This window comes from Notechis scutatus, chromosome 15 (genome assembly GCF_049901735.1).
Source record: "Notechis scutatus isolate UNSWTSFEM ecotype Mainland chromosome 15, rNotScu1.2, whole genome shotgun sequence".
NCBI classification, from domain to species: domain Eukaryota; kingdom Metazoa; phylum Chordata; class Lepidosauria; order Squamata; family Elapidae; genus Notechis; species Notechis scutatus.
In genome coordinates, this window is record NC_142023.1 from 5,991,701 (window position 1) to 6,015,804 (window position 24,104).

The 24,104-nt window shown below is 42.1% G+C and overlaps 1 protein-coding gene, 1 long non-coding RNA gene and 1 pseudogene across 3 annotated transcripts; 2 read left to right on the forward strand and 1 right to left on the reverse strand.

Annotated features, from left to right (window-relative positions):
* Positions 1-1,453: 1,453 nt before the first annotated feature.
* ATP6V1G1 (ATPase H+ transporting V1 subunit G1) lies at positions 1,454-7,245 on the reverse strand. Of its 2 annotated transcripts, none has more exons than XM_026686543.2 (3): positions 6,874-7,245; positions 3,144-3,244; positions 1,454-2,196 (listed from the first exon to the last, which is right to left on the reverse strand). In XM_026686543.2, exons 1-3 carry the CDS (start codon positions 6,953-6,955, stop codon positions 2,023-2,025), a joined length of 357 nt encoding a protein of 118 aa, XP_026542328.1. In that variant the 5' UTR covers positions 6,956-7,245; the 3' UTR covers positions 1,454-2,022. The 2 variants fall into 2 exon arrangements, with proteins under 2 accessions (XP_026542328.1, XP_087800459.1); XM_087944333.1 differs by lacking the exon at positions 6,874-7,245 and adding an exon at positions 5,902-6,039.
* LOC113424711 (uncharacterized) lies at positions 7,120-19,508 on the forward strand. Its single transcript, XR_015745447.1, has 3 exons — positions 7,120-7,149; positions 16,465-16,554; positions 18,312-19,508. It is a non-coding gene; the product is annotated as an uncharacterized LOC113424711 (long non-coding RNA).
* On the forward strand, positions 13,662-13,753 carry LOC113424728 (U2 spliceosomal RNA; annotated as a pseudogene).
* Positions 19,509-24,104: the final 4,596 nt, after the last annotated feature.

The window sequence follows — 24,104 nt, forward strand, 5'->3', positions numbered from 1 at the left end:
ACTATAAAAATAAACACAAACAAACATCCTTCACATTCTGTGCAATTGAATGGAAACTCCCTGATATTGCATGAATATTGCACTATTCAGTAGAATTCAATACAGTTACTGCTCTGGGATAGCAGCTGTTTTTCAGCCTATTTGTCCTTGTTTGTATTATCCTGTACCGTCTACCAGGTGGTAATAGTTTAAAAAAAAGGGGGGGGGGGGTTGCCCAGGATGAGTTGGATCTTTGAGAATGTTCTGAACTTTCTTAAAGTTCTTCCAAAGAAGGGGGGGGGGGGCAATTGCATTCTATACAATTGATATTGTGTTAATATTGCATCATACAGTAGAAACCATCAGCCAGAAAGCATAGGAACTGAGAAGTGGTCTGTGGTCACCACCTGCAGAATCACTCCTTTATTGGGGATGTCTTGCTAACTGCCTATGCTTTCTACCTGTTGTCTATTCCATTTGCACAACAGCATGTGAAATTGATTGTCAATCAGTGTGGCTCCCTAAGTGGACAGTTTGATTTCACAGAAGTGTGATTGACTTGGAGTTACATTGTGTTATTTAAGTGTTCCCATTATTTTTTTGAGCAGTGTATATCATTTTCCATCTATTGAACCCTTTCATCTATGTATATCTATATATCTAAATATCATCTCTATTTATCTATTTCTATCATCTATCATCTACAACTATCTATCATCTATCTACAGTATCTATCCATTTTCTACTCTCATCTATCTATATGTATCATTTTCCATCTATCAAACCCTATCATCTATCTATATATATCTAAATATCATCTTTATTATATCTATTTATATTCATCTATCATCTATCTATCCATCCATCCATCTACAGATAGTCCTCAACTTATGACAATTGAGCCCCAAATTTATGTTGCTAAGAGAGAAATTTGTTAAGTGAATTTTGCTCCATTTTACCACTTTGCTTGCCCCATTTGCTAAATGAATCACTGCACTTGTTAAATTAGTAACACCGCTGTTAAGTGAATCTGGCATTCCCATTGATTTTTGCTTGCCAAAAGGTGATGACCTCATGGCACTGCAACTCTTGTAAATGTGAATCAGCTGTCAAACATCAATCATGTGACCATGGAGCTGTTGCAACGGTCATAAATTGGTTATGTCACTTTTTCAGTGCTATTTTAATTTCAGTCACTAAATGAATTATTGTAAGTCGAGGACTCTGTCTATCTATCTATCCATCCACCCATCCATCCATCTATTCATCTATTGGTACCTATATATCTCCCTTCCTCCATCTATATCCATCCATCTTTCTACCCACCCACCCATTTATGTTTATGTTGTACTATTTTTATATCCAATGTGGATTCCAAACATGATCAAGAGCTTCTTTGCTATTGTTGCATCAAAACTAAACCCAGTTTAAGTCAGCCACATCCATATTTCATAAATCAAAATTTCTGAGGAGGAAAAGGAAAAAAAAAGGTTTTAATTTCTTTACAGCTCAGATCAGCTCTTTAAGCACCTTAACAGCAGCGCCTTGTTCAAGTTCCACAGGAGAATACAGTGTTATTATTTAAATAACGTTTAAACATTTTCAGATACAATCCAAATACTATTCATTCCGCAAACAAAATTCCTATTTTGTTTATTTTTTTACAAGGAAGAGAATTTTATTTGTATCAGAGCCGCTAAGTTTGGAATTTAAGGATACAGAAAAGCAGCCTGGCACTTATCTTTACTGACTTTTAAATACTTCTTGGGGTTCAAAGTGATGCTTTAATACTCAGTACAATTTATCCGACATTAACCTTCTACGCTACACATCTATGAAATAATGCACACAGAACCAGCCTACATAGAAATTTCCAAAGTACTACAAAAGGGGGGAAACAAGAAACCTTTATGGAAAAAAAGGGGGGGGAAAGAGAAAGAGATCATCTACACCTCTTGGGAATTAAGTTATGCACCTTGATAAAAAGGGGGTGCAGCTAAAGCTGGTATTGCTGAATATTTTCCTGAAGGACCAAAGATTTGTCTATCCGTTGATCCGATAGTTCGAATGGATTTGAGGCTTGATGTCAAAGATCAAATTCAGCAAGCTGTTTATCACTTCCTCCCGATTCTTTTGGAAGTTGTCCTGAAGAACAGCCATCTTCTCCTGGGTTTCCTGTTCTACCTCGGTGGCTGAACTTCCGTGGGAGCCAAGCGCCTGCGATAAACGGAGACCAAAAAAAAGAAGGGGGGAGGGGAAACAAATGAAGGCACCCCATTTAAAATCAGCTCATCCAGTTAAGTTCTGCACTTCCTTCAATGCTTCTGCACGTCATTATAGTTGTGCTTTTAAAGTTGTAGTGGAGTTTCGGCAGAAAGAGATTGAAAAAAGACCCGAAAGCATGAATAGAAGAGATGACTCCACCAGACTGTCAATTATCTGGAAGCATGCACTCTCAAACAAAAAAAATCTCCACACCACAAGCCAAGCAAATACGTGGGCACAAACAGACTCCCCCTGATACCTCCAGCTCAAACACACCCCAACCAGCTACCCAGATGAAACCTAGCTTCCTAATAAACGATAGCCGGCCATTCACCTGAAGCCAAGCCGCACTAAAAGCACTCTAACCACTGTGCCACCGAGGCTCCAATAGTAAAAGTAGTAAGAGCCTCGGTGGTGCAATGGTTAGAGTGCGGTACTGCAAGCTACTTCTGCTGACAGCCAGCTGCCTGCAATTTGGCAGATCGAATCCTACCAGGCTCAAGGCTGATTCAGCCTTCCGTCCTTCCGAGGTGGGTAAAATGAGGACCCAGATTGTTGGGGGCAATAGGCTGACTCTGTAAACCACTTAGAAAGAGGTGTAAAGTATTGTGAAGCAGTATATAAGTCTAAGGGCTATTGCTATAATCATGGGGATGCTGCAAAAGGTCATAACTGTCCCATTTTTCAATGCCATCATAACTTTGAATGGCCACTAACGAACTGATGTAAGTTGAGGACTATCTGTATGAGCAAGAGAGAAGAGCTGAGCCTCAAAGGGACAAAGGCGGGGGGGAGGGTGAAGCCACTACAAATAATCTCACATCCCAACCGAATATTCCATTTTAAGACAGAAACAGACAGGAAGACAGAGAGCTTAGCCAGTTTAGAGTTTAACACACCGCGGCCTCTTTTGCTTTGAAGTCCTTCTCCCTCTGCAAGCGATACTGCTCGATCTCGGCCTGAGCTTCTTCCTTGGCCTGCTTCAGCCGCCGATTCTTCCCTGTATTTGAAAAATAGAAACAAAAGCAAAACATTCTGAGGGCAAAACAGAAAAGAGGATTTTTCTGAGATAAATTTCAAGCGGTAGTGTCATATTGTGAAAGTCATCCAGGCTGAAATCATCACAGGTAGTCCTCCAAGGAAGGAACAAAAAAGAACAACCCCCAAAATGCAGTTTTTAAAAAATATCCTTGGCCACCTTTTTTTCAACCCAGCTCGCTTTCCCTTGTATAGGTAGTCCTTGATTTACAATGGTTTGTATAACGACCGCTCGAAGTTACAAAAAGGGACCTATTGTTGTTCACTTGGTATCCTATTATGATTTATGTTGATTGCTTATTAAGTATCCGAAATAAATATCTCAAGACCTAAAATGGACACCTAACATCAAAAATGTCATCAAAAAAGCACAACGAAAAAGGTTCTTTCTGCACCCACACAGAAAGGTGAAACTGCCTGAGGAGCTGCTGATCCAGTTCTACAGAGCAGGGGTCTCCAACCTTGGCCACTTTAAGACTGGTGGACTTCAACTCCCAGAATTCCTGAGCTAACATGACTGGAGGAGGAAATCTGGGAGTTGAAGTCCATCAGTCTTAAAGTGGCCAAGGTTGGAGACCCCTATTACAGAGGAATGATTGAGTCTGTCATCTGCACCTCTGTAACCCAAGACAGACAGACACAGACTCCAGAGAGTAATTAGGACTGCAGAAAAAACTTCCTACCAACCTGCTTTCCATGGAGGACCTGTATACTGCATGAGTCAAAAAGAGGGTTGTGAAAATATCTACAGACCCCTCACATCCCGGACATAAACTGTTTCAACTCTCAAAATGATGCTATAGAGCCCTGCACACCAAAACAACTAGACACAAGGACCATTTTTCCCCGAACGCCATCACTCTGCTAAACAAATAATTCCCTCAACACTGTCAAACTATTTACTAAATCTGCATTACTATTACTATTCTCATCACTCCATATCACCCATCTCCTCCCACTTATTACTGCACGAATGTAACTTTGTTGCTTGTATCCTTATGATTTTTTTAATTGATTGTTTACTGGTATAATTCGATTTGATCACTTATGTTTCCTAGTATGATTTGATTGCTTATTTGTATCCTTTGACTATTATTAAGTGTTCTACTTATGATTCTTGACTAATGTATTTTTTTTTCTTTTTCTGAACACTGAGAGCATTTGTACCAAAACAAATTCCTTGTGTATCCAATCACACTTGGCCAATAAAGAATTCTATTCTATTTTATGACTATCACTAAGTGCTGTATCTTGTGATTTATGACAAATGTATCTTTATGATGACTATGATCATGATTTATCACTTATTGCTTGTATGTACACTTGAGAGTTTCTGCACCGGAGACAAATTCCTTGTGTGTCCAATCACATTTGGCCAATAAAGAATTCTAATTCTAATATTGAAGCCCATCTTTTCCCGAAAAGTTAGCCCAAAGAACTGGAAACATCAAGCCTGATGCGTGCAGACAATCCAGTTTTTGAGTTGGCTCTAGTTAGTTTCTTAATTAAAGGCTTAAAAACAGACATTAGTCAGAATTATTTTCCTAGCAATGCAACATTTCCAGCACATGATCCATTGTTCTTGGCCAGACTTAAGTTCCTTTTCTTGAAATCATGCCATATGAAGGTTCTAGAGACCACTATATTAAAAATTCATGCAAACAGGAAGACTGAAAATACAATTTAAAAACCAGCAGTCTTAGTTAAGCTAAATTCCCAACACAGATATCCCAGCAAGGTATTTAAAAATACACCAACACTCCATAACCTTCTCAATTCAGTTTTAATCAAGTTAAACTGATGCATCGTAGATTTCGGGGGACTATCAGTATGCTACTGACATTATGCAGATCACAGGAAGTCTGCAAACTAAAATTGGTTTTACACAAGTAAGTTACGTAACCAACTTCAAAAATTATTCTTGGAAGGAAGGCAGGATGTCTCTCCGGCTCCCAATTTGTCTCTTTTCTTGGAACGGAGCCTCCTTTAAGAATGAATAATGCAAACCAAGATCTCTGCTAGGGAATAGGTTGGGGAGATGTTTCAAAGATTAGGTTTTGTTCAAAATATTTCATATATCATAGTAACCTTTCCTCTGGAAAGGCCATCAAATCCTGCAAACCAGCATTAAGGGGTTTGTAGCCGGACCTTTGGAAGAAAAACTACACGGGAAGGTTACGGCTATGGCAAATATCACATGAGGGAAATTTCCCCCAATTAAAGTGTAAACCTTTCAAACAGGGTAACTAAAAGCTGGAAAAATAAGAAATGAAAGAGACGCTTTAGTGAATACATTTCTTGATTATCCTCAAGCAAACCTACCTCAAAGCTAATAATCATCCCACCAATTATCTTTAGTGAGAGGATTATTAGCTTTGTAGGTTTGCTTCTCTTAAGGTAGCCTATAATTTTCTTTTATTTTTTTAATGAAGCAGTAAAATTTTGTTTACTGTATGTTTTTAATTATGAGCTGTCCAGATTCATGGACCTTGAGATGGTTAATAAATATATGAAGTAAATAGGCAGCCTCCAAATGAGTCAATGCTATCCCCGCCACCTCCAGCCTGTTTTTCTCTGTAATAAAAGACAATTTAGGGCAAAATCCCTCCTATGTACCGCCGTTTATTTGTAAACCCCTCATCCTCAAAATGAGTAAAACATAGCATTGCTCCGATCCAGAAATGCATCAATTCCTTCATTGATTCAATTTGTAGAGTTGATCGCCTCTCGTGTGCTATTCTGGGCAGCTCCCCCTAATTAAAACCCAGCAAATAACATAACTGATGAGCCAAACAAGCAAATCAATACAAAAACACAATAACCCAATTAAAAAACCCCAGAGCCATTAAAAAAAAAAAAGCAGGCAAGGAAAAGGCATGAATCCATGCATGCGGCCCCATATGTGGACCTGGTTTGTTTTAAAGTAGCCCATGGGGGGGGGGACCTTGTACGCTGGGGAGGATGGGAGGTGTAGTCCAACCACACACACACACGCACAATCACGCAAAGGAAATGAGACAAAAAACCACAAATGGATGAAACAGGCAATGTTAAGGTCTCCGGGGAAGCTATAGGTGGCTCTTCTCATGCAGGATGATGGGATATGTGGTGACTCTAGGCCTTCCCTTTCCTAAAAGCGGGGAGGGGATGATGATGAAATGTGGGGCGCAATCCCTCGGGACTACCGCTCCCACTCAATCTGGGCTGGAAAGACAGTAGACCAACCCTCTCCCCTACAGGCCGGGGACGATAGGAGGTGTAGTCCAACCCACCCACTCACCCAAGACCACCACCATGGAGAGAAAAGGGTGAAACAGGCAGTGCAAGGCCTCTGGGGAGGCTATGGGGGGGCCGTTCCCACGCAGGATGATGGGATATGTAGTGTCTCTGGAACATCCCCTTTCTTAATGGCTGGGGATGATTGGACGTGGGGTCCCAATCCCTTCGCCCATACAAGCAGGGCTAGAAAGGCTTTGGGTCACCCACCCATCCCACTCCACTCCCTGAAGGGCTGAGGACGATGGGAGGTGTAGTCCCAGCCCCTCGGAAAGAGCCCCGTTTCCTCCCTCCGCAGCCAGGCCGGACACTCACGCTTGCGGGCCTCGGCCACTTTCTCGGCGGCGCGTTTCTCGGCCTGAAGCAGCTGCTGGATGCCCTGAGACTGGCTGGCCATAACGGCGGCGATTCCGACAAGAAATTCTCGCCCTGCGGCCCCGAAAGAGGACTCCGAAAATACTCATTTGCCGCGCCTAAGCCCGCCCCTTCCGGTCATCCCGACATTTCATTGGTGCGTGTACCGGAAGTGCAGTTGGAAGGCGCCGCTCTAGAGCGGGAGAACTCTCCTTCCCCACGTGAGAAGCACCCCGAGTGAGTACACGTATCTTTCCCCTTGGGCTCTTCAAGACCGGGAGAAGCGTTTAAAATCGAGTCAGGGGCTCTTTCTAGGCTTCCTTTCGTCTCACTGCGCATGCGCGGTTTTCTTGCCTGGGAAGAAGTATTGTTTGTTTTCGAAAGAAAGTTTTATGTATTGAAATCAAATACAAAAGTTGATTGGTTTTGGTTTGTTCCCCCGAAACAAAGCTTGCATGCACACACACAGACAAACACACACATATTTAAAAAAACAGAATGAAGAATAAAATTAATTTTAATTGTTTTTTAAAAAGTGTTTTATATTTCATAATATTTATTACATTATTGTTTATTTTTGTTATTGTTTTTGTTATTTTGTTATTACTGTATTAGAATAGAATAGAATATAGAATAGAATATAGAATAGAATAAGGAATGGAGTAAAACAGAATATAGGAATTAGAACAGAATAGAATAGAATAGAATAGAATAGAGAATAGAATAAGGAATGGAATGGAATGGAATAAAAAATAAGTAAAGTGAAGTAAAAAAGTAAAGTTTAAAGTAAAGTAGAAATAGAAATAGAATGCAGAATAGAATAGAATGCAGAATAGAATAGAATGCAGAATAGAATAGAATTCTTTATTGGCCAAGTGTGATTGGACACACAAGGAATTTGTCTTGGTGCAAATGTTCTCAGTGTACATAAAAGAAAAGAGACATTTGTCAAGAGTCAAGAATCAAGGTACAACCCTTAATAGGGTTATAGAGTCATAGGGTACAATAAACAATCAAATCATACTAGGAAACAGTCAGTATAGATTGTAGGGATACAAGCAACAAAGTTACAGTCATACAGTTACAAGTGGGAGGGGATGGGCGATAAGGAGTAATGAGAAGATTGATAATAGTGCAGACTTTGTCAATAGTTGGACAGTGTTGAGGGTATTAGTTGTTTAGCAGAGTGATGGCTTTCAGGAAAAAACTGTCCTTGTGTCTAGTTGTTTTGGTGTGCAGAGCTCTAGTGTTGTTTTGAGGGTAGAAGTTGAAACAATTTATGTCCAGGATGTGAGGAGTCTGTAAATATTTTCACAGGCCTCTTTTTTACTAGTGTTGTTGTTGTTGTTGTTATCTCTTTTATTCATTAAACATGAAATTCAGTCAACTGAACATTTTAAAATGTATCACCAATACCAGTGACTGGTGCTAATGGTTGATACGGGTTGCTGCCAGCATCCTTAGGTATCAACCAAGTATCTTCTTAAAATATACAGTGTTCCGAATAGTGCAGTTTTTTGCAGTCCCGGTGTTGGTGTTATTACTATTAAAATAGAATTTTAAAATATAGAACAATTAAACTGCGGGCATAGTAGCCGCATTGTGCTTTCATGGTCTTTAGTATGAGATACGAAATGTAAATTAAAATAACTCCATCTATTTAAATTAAAGCCCAATTAAATTTAGACAATTAAATTGCACTCAGAGAGCATCTGGGACCCCGCAGTTCAACCCTGAGCTACAAATATTCTATTCTATTGATGCAAATGCAATCTGAATGACCATCATAGCATAGTTGGGTTGTTACCTCTTTGCCATAAGTTAATTAACTTTCTGCGTTGAGCAATTGTGTGGACCAAAATGGTCACAAATGAAGGCGAATCTACAAAAGTTTGTCCCAGGATAATGTTGCAGGACCTCATCTAGGTCTGTAAACTGGGACCAGACTTCCAAACTTTTGGATTCATGCTGGAGCCCATCTTCAGGGAACTCCTCTCTAGCAGAGTGTGTGGTGTTCTGTGTGTGGTATTTATATGGTGCCTGGTTGTGTGTGACTTTTTAGAAGTTGATTGGGGTGTGTGAATGGCTGGCTTTTAAGTCATTGGCTGTCCTTTGCTTGTGTGGCCCAGCCCTTACCTTCTGTCAAAGAGAGGAAGGGGTCAGGCTATTTTCCAAAGCACCTGAAGGCCAGACAAGGAAGAATGGATGGAAACTGAACAGGGAGAGATTCAACCTGGAAATAAGGAGCAATTTTCTGACGGGTAGAGCCATCAACCCATGGAACAGAAGTTGCCTTCAGAAGTTGTGGGAGCTTCATTATTGGAACCTTTCAAGAAGAGACTGGGCTGCCATCTGTCAGAAATGTTTAGGGCCTTGATGGCGAACCTATGGCATGTGTGTCACAAGTAGCACGCAGAGCCATTTGAACTGGCACACGAGCCACAGACAAACTTACCTCACTGCGCATGCGCACGCCTCACAGCTGATTTTTTTTCGGCTAGTTTGAGGCCTTTTTCGACCTCCCAGAGCCTCTGCGAGTTTTTTCAGGACGAATTATAGGCCCGTTTCATCACTTCTGGTATTACATGAAACGGGCTTATAATTCAGCCTGAAAAGCCTTTTGGAGGCTTTTTCTAAGCCTCTGGGAGGCTAAAAAGACCTCAAACCAGCCCAAAAATCAGCTGTGAGGTGCAGTGCAGGTAAGGGGGTGGCGGGGAGGGATTGCATGTGCAGGGGGCATAGGGAGGGGGCACGTGCATTGCATTCTGGGTGCTGGCATGCGAGTGCATGAGCAATTTTTGGCACAGGAGCCCCAAAAGGTTAGCCATCACTGGTGTAGGTCTCCTGCTTGGGCAGGGGGTTGTACTAGATGACCTACAAGGTCCCTTCCAACTCAGTTATTCTGTTTCTAAGTAGAGGTTGGTGGTAAATCAGCCCTCCTGTTGGCTGATGAGAGGCCTTTTTTCCCCAGGCTTCAGTCTCTTCCCTGGCTGTTTTTTTCCCTGCTTGTCCAACAATCCCATCTTTTCCGAAAAGCAGCAGAAAAAAAAACTGTGCAGTTTTTTAGATGTACAGGTAGTCCTTACAATAGTTCATTTTGTGACCAAAGTTGCAGCGTCACTGGAAAGGGTGACTTAGGACAGTTTTTCACACTTACGACCATCACAGCATTCCCCACGGTCACGTGATCAAAACTCAGCCATATGGCGACGGATTCGTATTTATGACTGTGGCAGTGTCCAGATGTCACATGATCCCCTTTTTCAACCTTCTGACTAGCCAAATCAATGGGGAAACCAGTTTCACCGAACAAGCGTATTACTAATTTGCCAACTGCAGTGATTCGCTTAATGAAAGTGGCAAGAAAAAGTCGTAAAATGGGGCAAACACATAAGAAACATTTCCCTTAGCCACCGAAATTCTGGATTCAATGATGGTCGTAAAGTGGAAGACAACCTGAAGTTCCCTGAATCCGAAAGCTCCTAAGACAAAACCTTTGCTCCCGGTGACCGACCCAGATTGAATCCTGCAGCCAAAATAATTGTGATTCCCCCTCCCATAAGACATAAAGGAGGAGCAAAGGGACAGGAGTCTTTGCAGGAAGCAACTTTATTTGCTCTGTTCAGATTAAACCTCAAAGCTCTGTGTGGACTTTGTACTTCAGTTGGTTTTTTACAGTTAATTTGGCACTTTAGTTGTTGGCAGCAATTCAAAGGAGAGAAAGATGGATGCTTATCTCAAGGGACTGTTTGGGACTCATTACTAGCTGGGAATGAACATAATTCCCAGCATTGAAATAAAGCAAGGGTTTTTTGGACTAAGCGTGTGCTTAATTATGGTCTCAGGAAGCCTTGGTCAGAACAAGCTGATCCTTTGTGACCTATCCCCCCTCCCAATAATGTCAAAGCTTGAAGAGATTTGACTGCCATCTGTCAGAAATGGCATAGGGTCTCCTGCTTGGCCAGTGGGTTGGACTAGATGACCTACAAGGTCCCTTCCAACTCTGTTAATCTGTAATCTAATCCTTGGTTAAAATTCTGCCTGCCAGAGATACTTGGCCAAAAAAAAATGGGGAAGAAAGAAAGCTGCTAAACCCTGTGAATTTCCACCGTGATTGGAGCTGTATTAACAGGAGTGATACTAAATGCTTTAGCTATAAACCTCACTTACACTTTAATGGCTGTGTAAATGCTGCGTTAAGTGAAAAGCAAGTAAAGAGTATACTAGTAGCCTCAGCTCAGCTGCTGCAGAAGACTGGAAAAAAAAAATCTGCAAATGATCCTCCAGAATGACTAAAGACTAAAAAGCGTGGCATAGAAGTCATTTTCTGCTGAAGTTTACAAATGACCTGTGAAGCCCAAAACAGCACAAAACTCTGGGGCTGCACCGTGTGATCCACTACCCCCCGCCCACCCACCCCCCATGTTTTAAGGTAAAGATTGGTTGGCAGCCGCAAGATCTGGGAAAGGCTTATAACAAATGACCCTATTTGCAGCCAGAGCCAAGCGTGATCACCTTGCTAATCAGATTATTCTGGGGTGGTGGGGGGTGGGGAGGATTTGGCACATAGCAGTCGGTTCCAAGCATGACTGTTTTGACGAACATTGGAGCAAGGGAGAGAAGGGGAAACAGGAGGAGAGGACAGATAACGAGCAGAAAGGGAGAAGGAGAAGATGAATAATGAGCAGGAAAGAAGGGGAAGGGGAAGTAAATGGGAGAGGGGGAGAAGATGAATAATGAGCAGGGGAGGAGAGGGAGGAGAAGGAGGAGATCGTGAGCAGGAAAGAAGAAGGAGCAGATACCACAGATGAGTGGGTGAAGAAGATAGATAAGGAGCAGGAAAGAAGGAGAAAGAGGAGGAGCAGGAAGAGGAGGAGATAAGCAGAAAAGATGAAGGAGAAGATAAGATAAGGAGCAGGAAAGAAGGAGAGATGGAGGAGGAGGAGGAGGAGGAGGAGGAGGAGGAGGAGGAGGAGGAGGAGGAGGAGGAGGAGGAGGAGGAGGAGGAGGAGGAGGAGGACATAAGCAGAAAAGGAGAAGATAGACAAGGAGCAGGAAAGAAGCAGAAATAGAGGAGGAGTAGAATGAGCAGAAAAGAAGAAGATAGATAAGGAGCAGGAAAGAAGGAGAAAGCAGGAAGAGGAGGAGATAAGCAGAAAAGATGAAGGAGAAGATAAGGAGCAGGAAAGAAGGAGAGATGGAGAAGGAGGAGGAGGAGGAGGAGGACATAAGCAGAAAGGGAGGACATAAGCATGAGCAGAAAAGAAGAGAAGATAGAGCAGGAAAGAAGGAGAAACAGGAAGAGGAGGAGATAAGCAGGAGAAGATAAGAAGGAGAAATAGGAGGAGGAGGTAGAATGAGCAGTAGAAAAGAAAAGAAGAAGATAGATAAGGAGCAGTAAAGGAGAAATAGAGGAAGAGATAATGAGCAGAAAAGGACAAGGAGAAGATAGATAAGGAGCAGGAAAGAAGGAGTAGATAGATGAGGGATGAAGAAGATAGATAAGGAGCAGGAAAGAAGGAGAAGAGGAGGAAGAGGAAGTATATGGGCAGAAGAGGACATAGGCTGCCTTTCCCATCTGCATCAGAAGCCCAACTTCCCATTTTGTACACAATGGAAAATACTGTAGCTGTGCATCCCAACACGTCATCTGCATTTTTGGTTGTAAGTGCTGTGAAGCACCATCTTCAAGAAGTGGGGGGAGAACAGAAACTCAAAACTATGTCTCTTCACTCTCAATGGGTTCTATTTCCTCTGGATTTAGTGGGTTGGGTGATTTAGTGGGTCTATGCTTCGTGGCTTCCCAAGGACTGTAATTATGGTTCCTTCAAGCCCTGGGAGCCAAAAACTTGGAAGAGCTTTTTGGAGCAGAGATGTTGAGAAGACCAAATGCCAAGGGACACCTGGGATGAAGCGGGACGGAAGTAGCTGGATCTATGTGGCACAGAATCACCTTTCCGTAGGTTTCATTTTGGTTCCTGCTGACATAACCATAGCAACTCAGCAGTCATCCAGAAATAAAATGCTGCGTTCCACACAGACAAAGGTAGTTCAGAGAAGGTCTTGGAGAAAGGTTTCCCGGATCAACCAGGAGGGGGGGGGGGGAAGTGTTTGGGGAAAAGGCAAGAGTTTGGAAGAAACATCAATCAAGAAAACCCTAATCTTTGGGTCTTCCCATCTTCCTTCCAAAATATCGACTCACCCAAACGTGCATCTCAGCTTCTCCTCCCCAAGCAGGGACCAGGACAAACTCAACTTCATTGGATTTGCAGCTCTTTCAATTCAATTTGGATCAGGTCTCTTCACATGAAGTTCTCTACTCTGGTGTAATGAAGGCAAATCTAGGTGTCCCGGGATAATGTTGAAGGATCCAATCTGGGCCGGTCACCGGGGCCAAAGATTTTAGTCTTCCCATCTTTCAAACTCGTGGAGGAGCCCACTCTCCAGGAACTTCTCTCTCACCAGAATGGGGGAAGAGATTCTGTTACCTGGGCTCCAGCACAAGTCCAAAAGTTCAGACGTCCCAGTGACCAATCCAAATTGGATCTATTCTGGTGGCCTGATGGACATCCATGAAGTTCTCTTTGCCAGAGAATGGACATTCTGTGATCTCTTGTTTTGTTTCCTACCTAGCTTCAATTCTCCTTGGGGTCTCCTTCCCAAGTTCCTAACTCAGTTTGATTCCGGTTTGCTTTCCGAAATCAGCTAGGTTGGCTCAGTGCTGCCATCTATTGAGGTTCAATCCATTTTCTTCTGTCTCGGCCTTTTGGCTAAGATCAAGTGTAGTATCTTCTGCCTATAATTTTTATTAAACAAGAAGATAAAAAAATAGAAACCAGTAGAAAGTAAGGAAGAAAAAAATCAAAGGGAAAGCAAGAAAAAGTGTGAGGAAATAAAAAGTTAAAGAAAAAGGAAGGAAGGAAGGAAGGAAGGAATAGGAAAGAAGGAGAGAAAAAGAGAAGTAGAAATAGAAAGAAAGGAGAAAGAAAGAAAGAAAGTAGAAATAGAAAGAAAGGAAGAAAAAGAAAGAAAGAAAGAAGGAAGGAAAGAAAGAAAGAAAGAAAGAAAGAAAGAAGGAAGGAAAGGAAGGAAGGAAGGAAGGAAGGAAGGAAGGAAGGAAGGAAGGAAGGAAGGAAGGAAGGAAGGAAGGAAGGAAAGATAAAGGGGTTCCAATATTCTTCACAACAATTATAAATTCAAACATATGTTAACCCTCATCATGTAAATCTTCTTTTTATAATCTATCCTCTCTAATCATCCAAACCATGAGTCACAAGTTCCATTCTTCTTCTTTTTTTTTCATTTTTACACAAAAAGTCCACAAGAGCTTTCCATCTCCCAATAAATGTAGACAATGTCTTTTCTCTCATCAAAAAAGGCAGTTTCAAGTGTTGTCAATTTCACCAGCAATTCTTCCATAACGGGCACTATCAAAATCTTCCCATCTGCATATAATAATCTCCCCATTGTAATTATATCTTGAAATAATCTTTCACATCTTCTTTCTAAGCGTTTATCCATTAATCCTAAAAGGAAACCTTCTGGCTTCAATTGAATATTGATCTTTTAAAATCCTCTGTTAAGGGGGGGGGGGCGGGGGTCGATCAAATGAAACAAATCCCCCCAAATGGATAACACGATTGTTCAATTTCTTTCTTTTGTCTGAGCAAAAAATACTATGTGACTAGCTATAGTCTGCAGGCAGGGATGTGGTTTTGGTCTGAATGATTCCTAAAAAAAGGTTCCATAAATTGAATATTCTCCATTCAGGAGAATCGTGCGTCAGTTTCCATCTCTTCTTTTCTCAGAAGCACCCAGCCACGTGGTGTCTTAAATGGAAAAAGACAGCTTACTAAATCATTGTTCCTTCTGGGCACAATTTAAATCCCTCAACCAAGCATAGCAGACAAAATTCCATTTCTGTGCTAAGTAACAAATTACCGGATCTGAATGACACACACTTTCTCCAGCAATGCATAACTGAGGAAAATGAATAAAACTCTACTTCCTTATGCCTCTAATTAGGTCCCCTATGGCAAATGGTTTAACAACCCTCCCACAAAAAAAGACATTTAAAAATGTAGTATTTACATAATGTCAGCGTGGTTCTCAAATTGCAACTCTGGACATGCTGTCTGTATATCGTACCCATTGAGGATACAGTTTGTGGTATGTTTGTGGTTTACCACAAGGGTTGAGTCCAAGGGTGTAGCTTGCAAACCATTGCTTGTGTTTTAGAGCGTCGGCATAAACTCAAGCCAATCTATTTCGAGAAAAGAATAATTATAGCTCAGGCTGGAAATGAGGGCTCCTTGGTGCCCTCTGGGCTTGGTGGTTTTCTTGCAGACGTTTCATTACCAAACTAGGTAACATCATCAGTGCAAATTCCTTCTAGTACTCATGATGTTACCTAGCTGGGTAATGGAATATTTGCAAGGAAACAACCAAGCTCAGAGAGTACTGAGGAACCCCTCCATCTCCTCCCCCACCTCCTCTCCTCAAATCCTCCTCTCTTGTAGCGTTGATCATGTTACCTGCTTGGGTAATGAAACATCTGCAAGTAAACAACCAAGCTCAGAGACTACCATGAACCCCATAGTCTTCCTCCTCCACTTTCTCCCCTCTCCTCTCAAATCCTACTCTCTTGTAGCACTGATGGTGTTACCTAGCTGGGTAATGAAACATCTGCAAGAAAACCACCCAGTTCAAAGAACACTGAGGACCCTCCTCCTCCTCCTCTCCTCAAATCCTCCTCTCTTGTAGCATTGATCATGTTACCTGCTTGGGTAATGAAACATCTGCAAGAAGCTCAGAGAGTATCACAGACCCCATAGTCCTCCTCCTCCTCCTCCCACCCTTCAAATCCTACTCCGTTGTAGCACTGATAAGGTTACCTAGTTGGGTAATGAAACGTCTGCAAGAAAACCACCACTCGAGTGCACCAAAATCCTTACCTTTATCTATCTAGTAAAGGCAAATCACGGCCTGTTATTAACTTGTTTTATTTAAAGAGTTGTAAGATTCCCCAGGAAGCAGATCCAGGGACAGTCATATTTTTTTGAGCCCATGGTAATCACTGGAGGGGATCTTAATTTGACTTTCAGCTTTTTCAACAGAAGGAAAATAAATTGCCACGACAGAAAGGTTCGTATGCCTGTATTCCCTGCCCTCCATAATTTCAGTGTTGTGTGAACTAGAGAGACATGTCCCTTGTGCAAACATATTTCTTCTCAGCTCAGGCATCTCAGAATCTTTCCTTAGCTGGAGAAAATATCACGGTTTAGTCATCTCCAGTTCCCAGCAGACAGACACAAACATACCTCAAAGCCCCTTCATCTCCTGACTGCCTTATAGTTTGGAGCAAGATCCCAGAACAAGATGATCTCGAATGTTATTTTGATGTTGTTTGTTTGTTTTACGTTCCCTTTTTACTTATTGAAGACTGTAATAAAGCCCGAGGGAAAAATTACCCCCTGGAACAAAAAGTAAGTTGCAGAATTTCCATCCATTTTAAAAAGGTATTAAGTTTTTCATTCCTGTTTTTCTTCCAAGGTGACATGCTGTAACCAGTCAATGGTCTGTGAGAGGGACCTTGGCAGACAGAAGGGAGAGCTGCAGCCTAATCAGCCATCCTGGAAAAAGGTATTTCAGCTCACAGAAGCAGAGAGGATTTGGGAAGTATTTCAGAAGGAAATTTCCCTAGTTGTCCAGAGAGTAACACTAGTAAACAAGGGAAATCTTGCAAGACTCTGGTAACATAACCCTACAATAAGTAGAATAGAATAGAATAGAATAGAATAGAATAGAATAGAATAGGGAAGAAAGGAATGGAATGGAATAGAATAAGGAATGGAATTAGAGTAGAGTAGAGTAGAGTAGAATAGAATAGAATAGAATAGAATAGAATAGAATAGAATAGAATAAGGAAGAAAGGAATGGAATGGAATAGAATAAGGAATGGAATTTAGAGTAGAGTAGAGTAGAGTAGAGTAGAGTAGGGAAGAAAGGAATGGAATGGAATAGAATAAGGAATGGAATTAGAGTAGAGTAGAGTAGAGTAGAGTAGAGTAGAGTAGAATAGAATAGAATAGAATAGAATAGAATAGAATAGAATAGAATAGAATAGAATAGAATAGAATAGAATAGAATAGAATAGAATAAGGAAGAAAGGAATGGAATGGAATAGAATAAGGAATGGAATTTAGAGTAGAGTAGAGTAGAGTAGAGTAGAGTAGAATAGAATAGAATAGAATAGAATAGAATAGAATAGAATAGAATAGAATAGAATGGAATGGAATGGAATGGCATGGCATGGCATGGCATGGCATGGCATAGAATAGAATAGAATAGAATAGAATAGAATAGAATAGAATAGAATAGAATAGAATAGAATGGAATAGAATATGAATTAAGAATGGAATGGAATAGAATAGAATTAGAATATGAATTAAGAATGGAATGGAATGGAATAGAATAGAACAGAATAGAATAGAATAGAATAGAATAGAATAGAATATGAATTAGAATATAAATTAAGAATGGAATGGAATGGAATAGAATAAGGAATGGAATTAGAATAGAGTAGAGTAGAGTAGAGTAGAGTAGAGTAGAGTAGAGTAGAGTAGAATAGAATAGAATAGAATAGAATAGAATAGAATAGAATAGAATAAGGAAGAAAGGAATGGAATGGAATAGAATAAGGAATGGAATTTAGAGTAGAGTAGAGTAGAGTAGAGTAGAGTAGAGTAGAGTAGAATAGAATAGAATAGAATAGAATAGAATAGAATAGAATAGAATAGAATAGAATAGAATAGAATAGAATAGAATAGAATAGAATAGGAATAGGAATAGGAATAGGAATAGGAATAGGAATAGGAATAAGAATAGGAATAGAGTAGAGCTGGAAGGGACCTTGGAGGCCTTCTAGTCCAGCCCTCTGCTCAAACAGGAGATCCTATACAATTTCAGATAAGTGTCTGTCTAGACTCTTCTTAAAAACCTCCAGTGATGAAGCACCCACAACATCTGAAGGCCAGCTGTTCCACTGGTTAATAGTCCTCACTGTTAGGAAGTTTCTCTGTAGAATAGAATAGGATGAATGAGATGGAAGAGACTTGGAGGTCTTCTATCCAACCCCCTGCTCAAACAGGAGACCCTACACCATTCAAGACAAGTGGCTGTCCAGTTTCTTCTTCAAAACGTCCAGTGTTGGAGCAGCCACAACTTCTGGTGGCAAGTTTTTCCACTGTTTAATTGTCCTCATAGGAGGTTTCTCCTCAATTCCAGGTTGCTTCTCTCTTTGATTAATTTCCAACCATTGTACTGGTAATCCTCAACCTATGACCACAATTGAGTTCATTGTAAGTGTGAGAAACAGTCATAAGTCCCTTTTTTTTCAGTGCCGCTGTTACGTTGAACAGTCACTAAATGAATTGTTCTAAGTTGAAGACTACTAGCATTTACCAAACACAGCGACATAAACACAAAATACCATGGACAGCAGCCGCCATTAGAGTTCATGCTATATTTGAGGAGGAAGAAGAAGGAAGGCAGTGAATGATAAGGCCTTGCTTTGAAGTTCCACCTGGTTCTCCCAGCTCAAGGTGGCCCCCATGAAGCTGTCCCTTGATTTTATCTCCGAGGAAAGTTTTGACCTGAGAGAAAAGATTGTCCAGATGTCACTGAATGAGTTTTCGTGACTGAGGGTTGATTTGACCACTCTAAACGCAATACCTTAACTATTTCTCCCTGCTGCTTCTTACTCCTTCCTTCAATCTGTTAATCTTAATATAAAGGGCAACTTGAAGCGTTGTCTTCAAGTCTTCAAGCCCACAAACATGAGGACGATTCAACCCTCCGTGGCAATTTTGCTTCTTCCACCATCCGGCACCGCAACCTGTCCATTTACCAGTATGTGAAAAGCAAGAAATCTCAGCTTCAAACAAAACAGGAGTTCTAAAATAATCCCACCGCGTCAAATGCACTCAAAAGCACACCATGGCAACACAAATTCATTGAGTGTTTTAAAAGCCTGGCGAAAGGCAGAAATTGCCATGCAGATGCCTGCAGTGGGGGAATTGAATTGACCTCTTTGGGGCGGGCAGGGGAGGGAACAAGACGTTGTGGTGATGCATCAACAGCTGAAAGTAATGTCATTATCCCCGACCAGGTATGGAGAGCAGGACAACAATGTCCTACCTGTCAATGAATATTTCAGCTTCAACCATAACAATGGAAGAGCAAACAATAGATACAAACTCAAGGTTAATCACACCAAACTTGATTGCAGGAAATACGACTTCAGCAACAGAGTGGTCGATGTGTGGAATACTCTACCTGACTCTGTGGTTTCTTCCCCAAACCCCAAAAACTTTAACCTTAGACTGTCTACTATTGATCTCACCTCTTTCCTAAGAGGTCTGTAGGGGGGGGGTGCGTAAGCGCACCAGCGTGCCTACCGTCCCTGTCCTATTGTTCCTTTTTATTTTTCTTATATGTATCCATGTATTCATAACTATGTTTTTACTTATACCTATTATCTTGTAAGCGATTGACAAACCAAATAAAATAAAATAAGAATATTGCAAGAGAGGGAGGGGGGGTGTTTCTAACACTCCGATGCTTTTTCTAGGGTGAAACGGGGTCTTTGATTATGGGCCCCGGAATAGTTTTCAAAGTGTAGAGAACAGGATACAAGAAGTCAGTTCTTCGTGCCTTCTTTCAGTGTTGGGTTGTTTGGAGACATTTTCCCGTTTGTAGTCGAAAGCAGGGTTTTTGGAGAGAGTGAAACCAGAGTTTAAGGAAGAGAAGTTGGTAGCCCTTGAATTTCCCCGTGGTTCTCCAAACTCATTTTTGAAAGCTCACTGGAAGTCGGAGATCTAGAATTCTGATGAAAAGGAATTGTGCCTCTTCTGCTCGGGAAGGGTCAAAAGGGAAAGAAAGGTGAAAGCAAAATTAGCAAGAGTCCTCCAGCCTCTGGCTCCTCCTCCTCTTCCTCTTGTCCCCCAGCCTCTGGCTTCACCACCTCCTCTTCCTCCTCCTCCTCCTCCTCCTCCCATCAGCCTCTGGCTTCACCACCTCCTTCTCCTCCTCTTCCTCCTTCTCCTCCCCTCAGCCTCTGGCTTCATTACCTCCCTCCTCCTCCCATCAGCCTCTGGCTTCATCTCCTCTTCCTCCTCCTCCTGCTCCTCTTCCCATCAGCCTCTGGCTTCATCTCCTCCTGTTCTCCTCCTCCTCCCATCAGCCTCTGGCTTCATCTCCTCTTCCTCCTCCTCCTGCTCCTCTTCCCATCAGCCTCTGGCTTCATCTCCTCCTGTTCTCCTCCTCCTCCCATCAGCCTCTGGCTTCACCACCACCACCTCCTCCTCCTTCTCCTCCCATCAGCCTCTGGCTTCATCTCCTCCTCCTCCTCCTCCTCCTCCTCCTCCCTTCAGAAATCCCTTGCTTGTTTTGTCTGCCCCCTCCCTCTGCCCTCCTGCTTCTAAGCTTTGGCTTGCCAGCAATCAGCTGGTTTTTGAATGAATCGATACTCCCTTTGGATATGTTTCTACCGAAGGCCAGTGACATTGAGATGAAAGCAAATGAGAATCAATTTCGACAGGCAGCAAAAAAGCGGGAGCCGAAGCCAAGAGAGGAGGCTGATTTTATTTGGCAATCAGAGAGAAGCCCACTGGTGGCTGGAGATCTGAAGATCTGCTGGGGATCTAGACTAGAGAGCAGAGATCATCATCCTTGGATGCTGCAACTTCGTATAGCTTTTATAGAGCCATCGCCCATTCATGCCTACATCTGAATAATGGAAGGAGCAAACGCATAGCATTAACTATCTATCTATCTATCTATCTATCTATCATCTATCATCTATCATCTATCTATATCTATCTATCATCTATCTATCTATCTATCTATCTATCTATCTATCTATCTATCTATCTATCTATCTATCTATCATCTATCATCTATCATCTATCATTTATCTATCTATCTATATCTATATCTATCTATCTATCATCTATCTATCATGTATCTATATCTATCTATCATCTATCTATCATCTATCTATCATCTATCTATCTATCTATCTATCTATCTATCATCTATCATCTATCTATCATCTATCATCTATCTTATCTATATCTATCTATCTATCTATCTATCTATCTAATCTATCTATCTATCTATCTATCTATCACCCTAAAAGGGTGTTACGAACCCTACACTATCTATCCATCCATCCACTCACCCACCCACCAACCCATAAATCATCATAAATATGTTCCAGTTGCCAAACATCCAAATTGTGATCATGTCACTATAGAGATGCTGCAAAGGTCCCTAAGTCTCTTTTTTTCAGTGCCCTTGTCACTTCAAACAGTCATTAAAAGAACTCTTGTAAGTTGAGAGCTACCTGCGGTCGATGCTGCATCCCACATCTCCCGTCCCAGCTATGGTGGAAGATCTTCTTGGGATGGACTTTGTGACTGCTGTTAGAGAATGGGCTGCATGGGAAGAATTGCATTGTCAAAAGCCAACAAGAGCCCATCAGATTTGGGAGGGGTCTAGGACAATCCGCCTCGGCCAACTCACCATAGCCAACTCGCCACGACCGACTTGCCATGGCCAACTCACTGAGGGACATTTGGCTGTGGGTCAAGAGTCACACTCTCAAGGTGATAATTTAAGAGCTGGCCAGCTGATGCAATGAGGGCAATGAGTCAGCAGGGTTTTTTGGCTGTTATCCCTTTAAGAGCCTGTGTGATAAGAGGAGGCCCTGCTAGAGTGTTGGTTCATTCCTCGAGTTTCTTCCCTGCTGTAATTGCTGTTTGTTTAGATACGGCTTGCAGGACGTGTATGTATAGTATTCCTATATTCCTATTGTAGATAAAAAACATTATTGGATACATACCACTGTTGACTGTACTTGCTCCTGGGTTGATACACATGATAGACCTGTACACACTCTATGAGCGACACCAATATCAAAGAAATGATAGAATAGAATCATAAAATGTTCTGTCCTAGGCTTCCCCAAAAAGTACTAAGCCGACTCTTTGTCTTGGCAAAACCTCTTTTATTAAATGGATGTGAATTTCTTGCATTCACACGCAGCCAACGGCCTGGCAAACAGTCTTGCAAAGGTATAATAATTATGAGCTCAGACCTTATCTATCCTGGTAAATATCTCCAAACACAGTGCTGACAGGGAAGGGCTGGGCACAGAGTCTTTAGGTTACACAGACAGAGCTTCACGAGGCTGAAACAAACGAACGAATGAATTGTTTCCTGAAAAAGCCCCATCCCCTTTTGCTCCTCTTTTAATCCTTAAGGGAGGGGCCGTTCATAATCCACCGGTGGCCTTACTCCCACGTCGACCCTGAGTGCTTAATTGTTCCTTCCTTTTGGCAGCTCTGCACATGCGCAGGTTGGGAACCGGTTCCAGCTGCTCCCCTGCCTCACTGCTGTCCAAGCCCAAAGGTAGCTGATGACTGCCAGCCTGCCCTGGCCCCATCTCTGCCTCTGACGCAGAGCCCTCGTCCGAGCCTTCCTCAGCCTCCAGGACTGGCCCAGGTTCCTCCCCAACCTCCTCGCTCTCTGACTCTGCTGCCAGCTCCGTTAGCCACAGAAAGGATGCAAAAAGGAGGAACAGAATGAAATGCGAATGACAAACATTCAAATATTTTCTATTTATTTATTTTGAATAATTAAACTGAATTGTTACATTGTCCCGTGGCAAGTTGTTCTTCAGCGAGTTAGTTGCAGTGAGTTTGGCTGCGGCGAGTTGTCCCATTCTGATTTGGGAGAGCCCGGGAGGAGAGCAAGGCTCTGCTGGGATGAAGGAACAGCTGGCCTCACATCTGCTGCGGTTCTAAATCCAGATGGCAGAGACTGTGGCCCCACACTGCCATGCCTGGCCTCTTTGACGTCAATCCGCTGGGTCTTGTTGAGTCATGGAAAACTCTCAAGGTAAAATTAGCATCCGTCAAAAGCACCCGGGCTCTAGTTAAAACTTGGCAGCTCTTTCTCCTGCCATCCCAGGAGGCAAAGCTGTCCTTTCTCCTTTCCATTCTCAAATCAAAGGGAAGCTTCCTTGGCGAACAACTACATCTTGCAGCCACGTCTTCCACCATATTAATCTTCCGTCTTGTCAAACCTAGGAGCTAATGCTGCAGTTGGCAGCGAGAAGCATCCTTTGTGTAGCTTTTAAGCGCACCTCCTGAGGCTGGGCAAATGCTAAAAAGGCTTCTCTTGGCATGCAGAGGTCCATGTCCCTTGGTACCTTGTTTAGGAACGAAGGTGGAATTACGGCGCACTCATCTGGACCATTGATCGTTTGGACTTTGCCGTTGTGGTGGGTTTGAGCGACAGTCAACGAACTTTAGAATTCAGGGCAGGGGAAATGTTACACTCACGGACAACTCTTCATTAGTGGCTTTTTCAGGAGCCAATTGGCAGCCTTGCTCCTGTCCACCAAGCCATCTTTCCAGAGGACTCAGTATAAAATCGCCACTCATGAGATAGCTGTGCCTCCCAAAGCGTGACGCAAAAGGTCTGAGTGAAATCAAATGGAGGTTTAAGAAGCAGGTTAAGTTGCAGATCCAAAATCCAAAAGGATCTTCACAGACTTGAACAAAGGGCTCGATCCAACAACATGAAATTTAATGTGGAGAAAAGCGAGGTTTTACAATTAGGCAGGAAAAAAACCAAAGGTAACAAGTACAAATTAGGCAAAACCTCAAAAACAGTACTGTGAAAGGGACCTTGGAGTCCTAGATCAGTTTAAACATGAGCCAGCCATGTGTGGCAGCAGCCAAAAAGCTAATACAATCCTTGGTTGTATAAAGAGAGGCATAGAATCAAAATCAGGTAAAGTATTAGTACTGCTTTATAAAGCCTTAGTAAGGCCACACCTGGAATCCTGCATCCAGTTTTGGTCACGTTACAAAAAGATGTTGAGACTTTGGAACAAGTGCAGAGAAGAACAGCTAAGATGATTAAAAGGCCTGGAGACAAAAACATATGAAGAAGGGCTGCAGGATTTGGGTCTGGCTAGTCTGAAGAAAAGAAGAATTAAGGGGTGACAAGATAGCAGCATTCCAGTATTTGAGGGGCTGCCACAAAGAAGAGGGAGGGTCAACTTATTCTCCAAAACACCAGAAGAGAAAACAAGAAATGATGGATGGAAATTAATCAAG

Coding starts and splice junctions, on each gene's coding strand:
- ATP6V1G1 (XM_026686543.2), bottom strand. CDS start 6,955: ATGGCCAGCCAGTCTCAGGGCATCCAGCAGCTGCTTCAGGCCGAGAAA. Junction 3,245..6,873: donor AGTGGCCGAGGCCCGCAAGC/GTGAGTGTCCGG, acceptor TTTCAAATACAG/GGAAGAATCGGCGGCTGAAG. Junction 2,197..3,143: donor TCAAAGCAAAAGAGGCCGCG/GTGTGTTAAACT, acceptor CGTTTATCGCAG/GCGCTTGGCTCCCACGGAAG.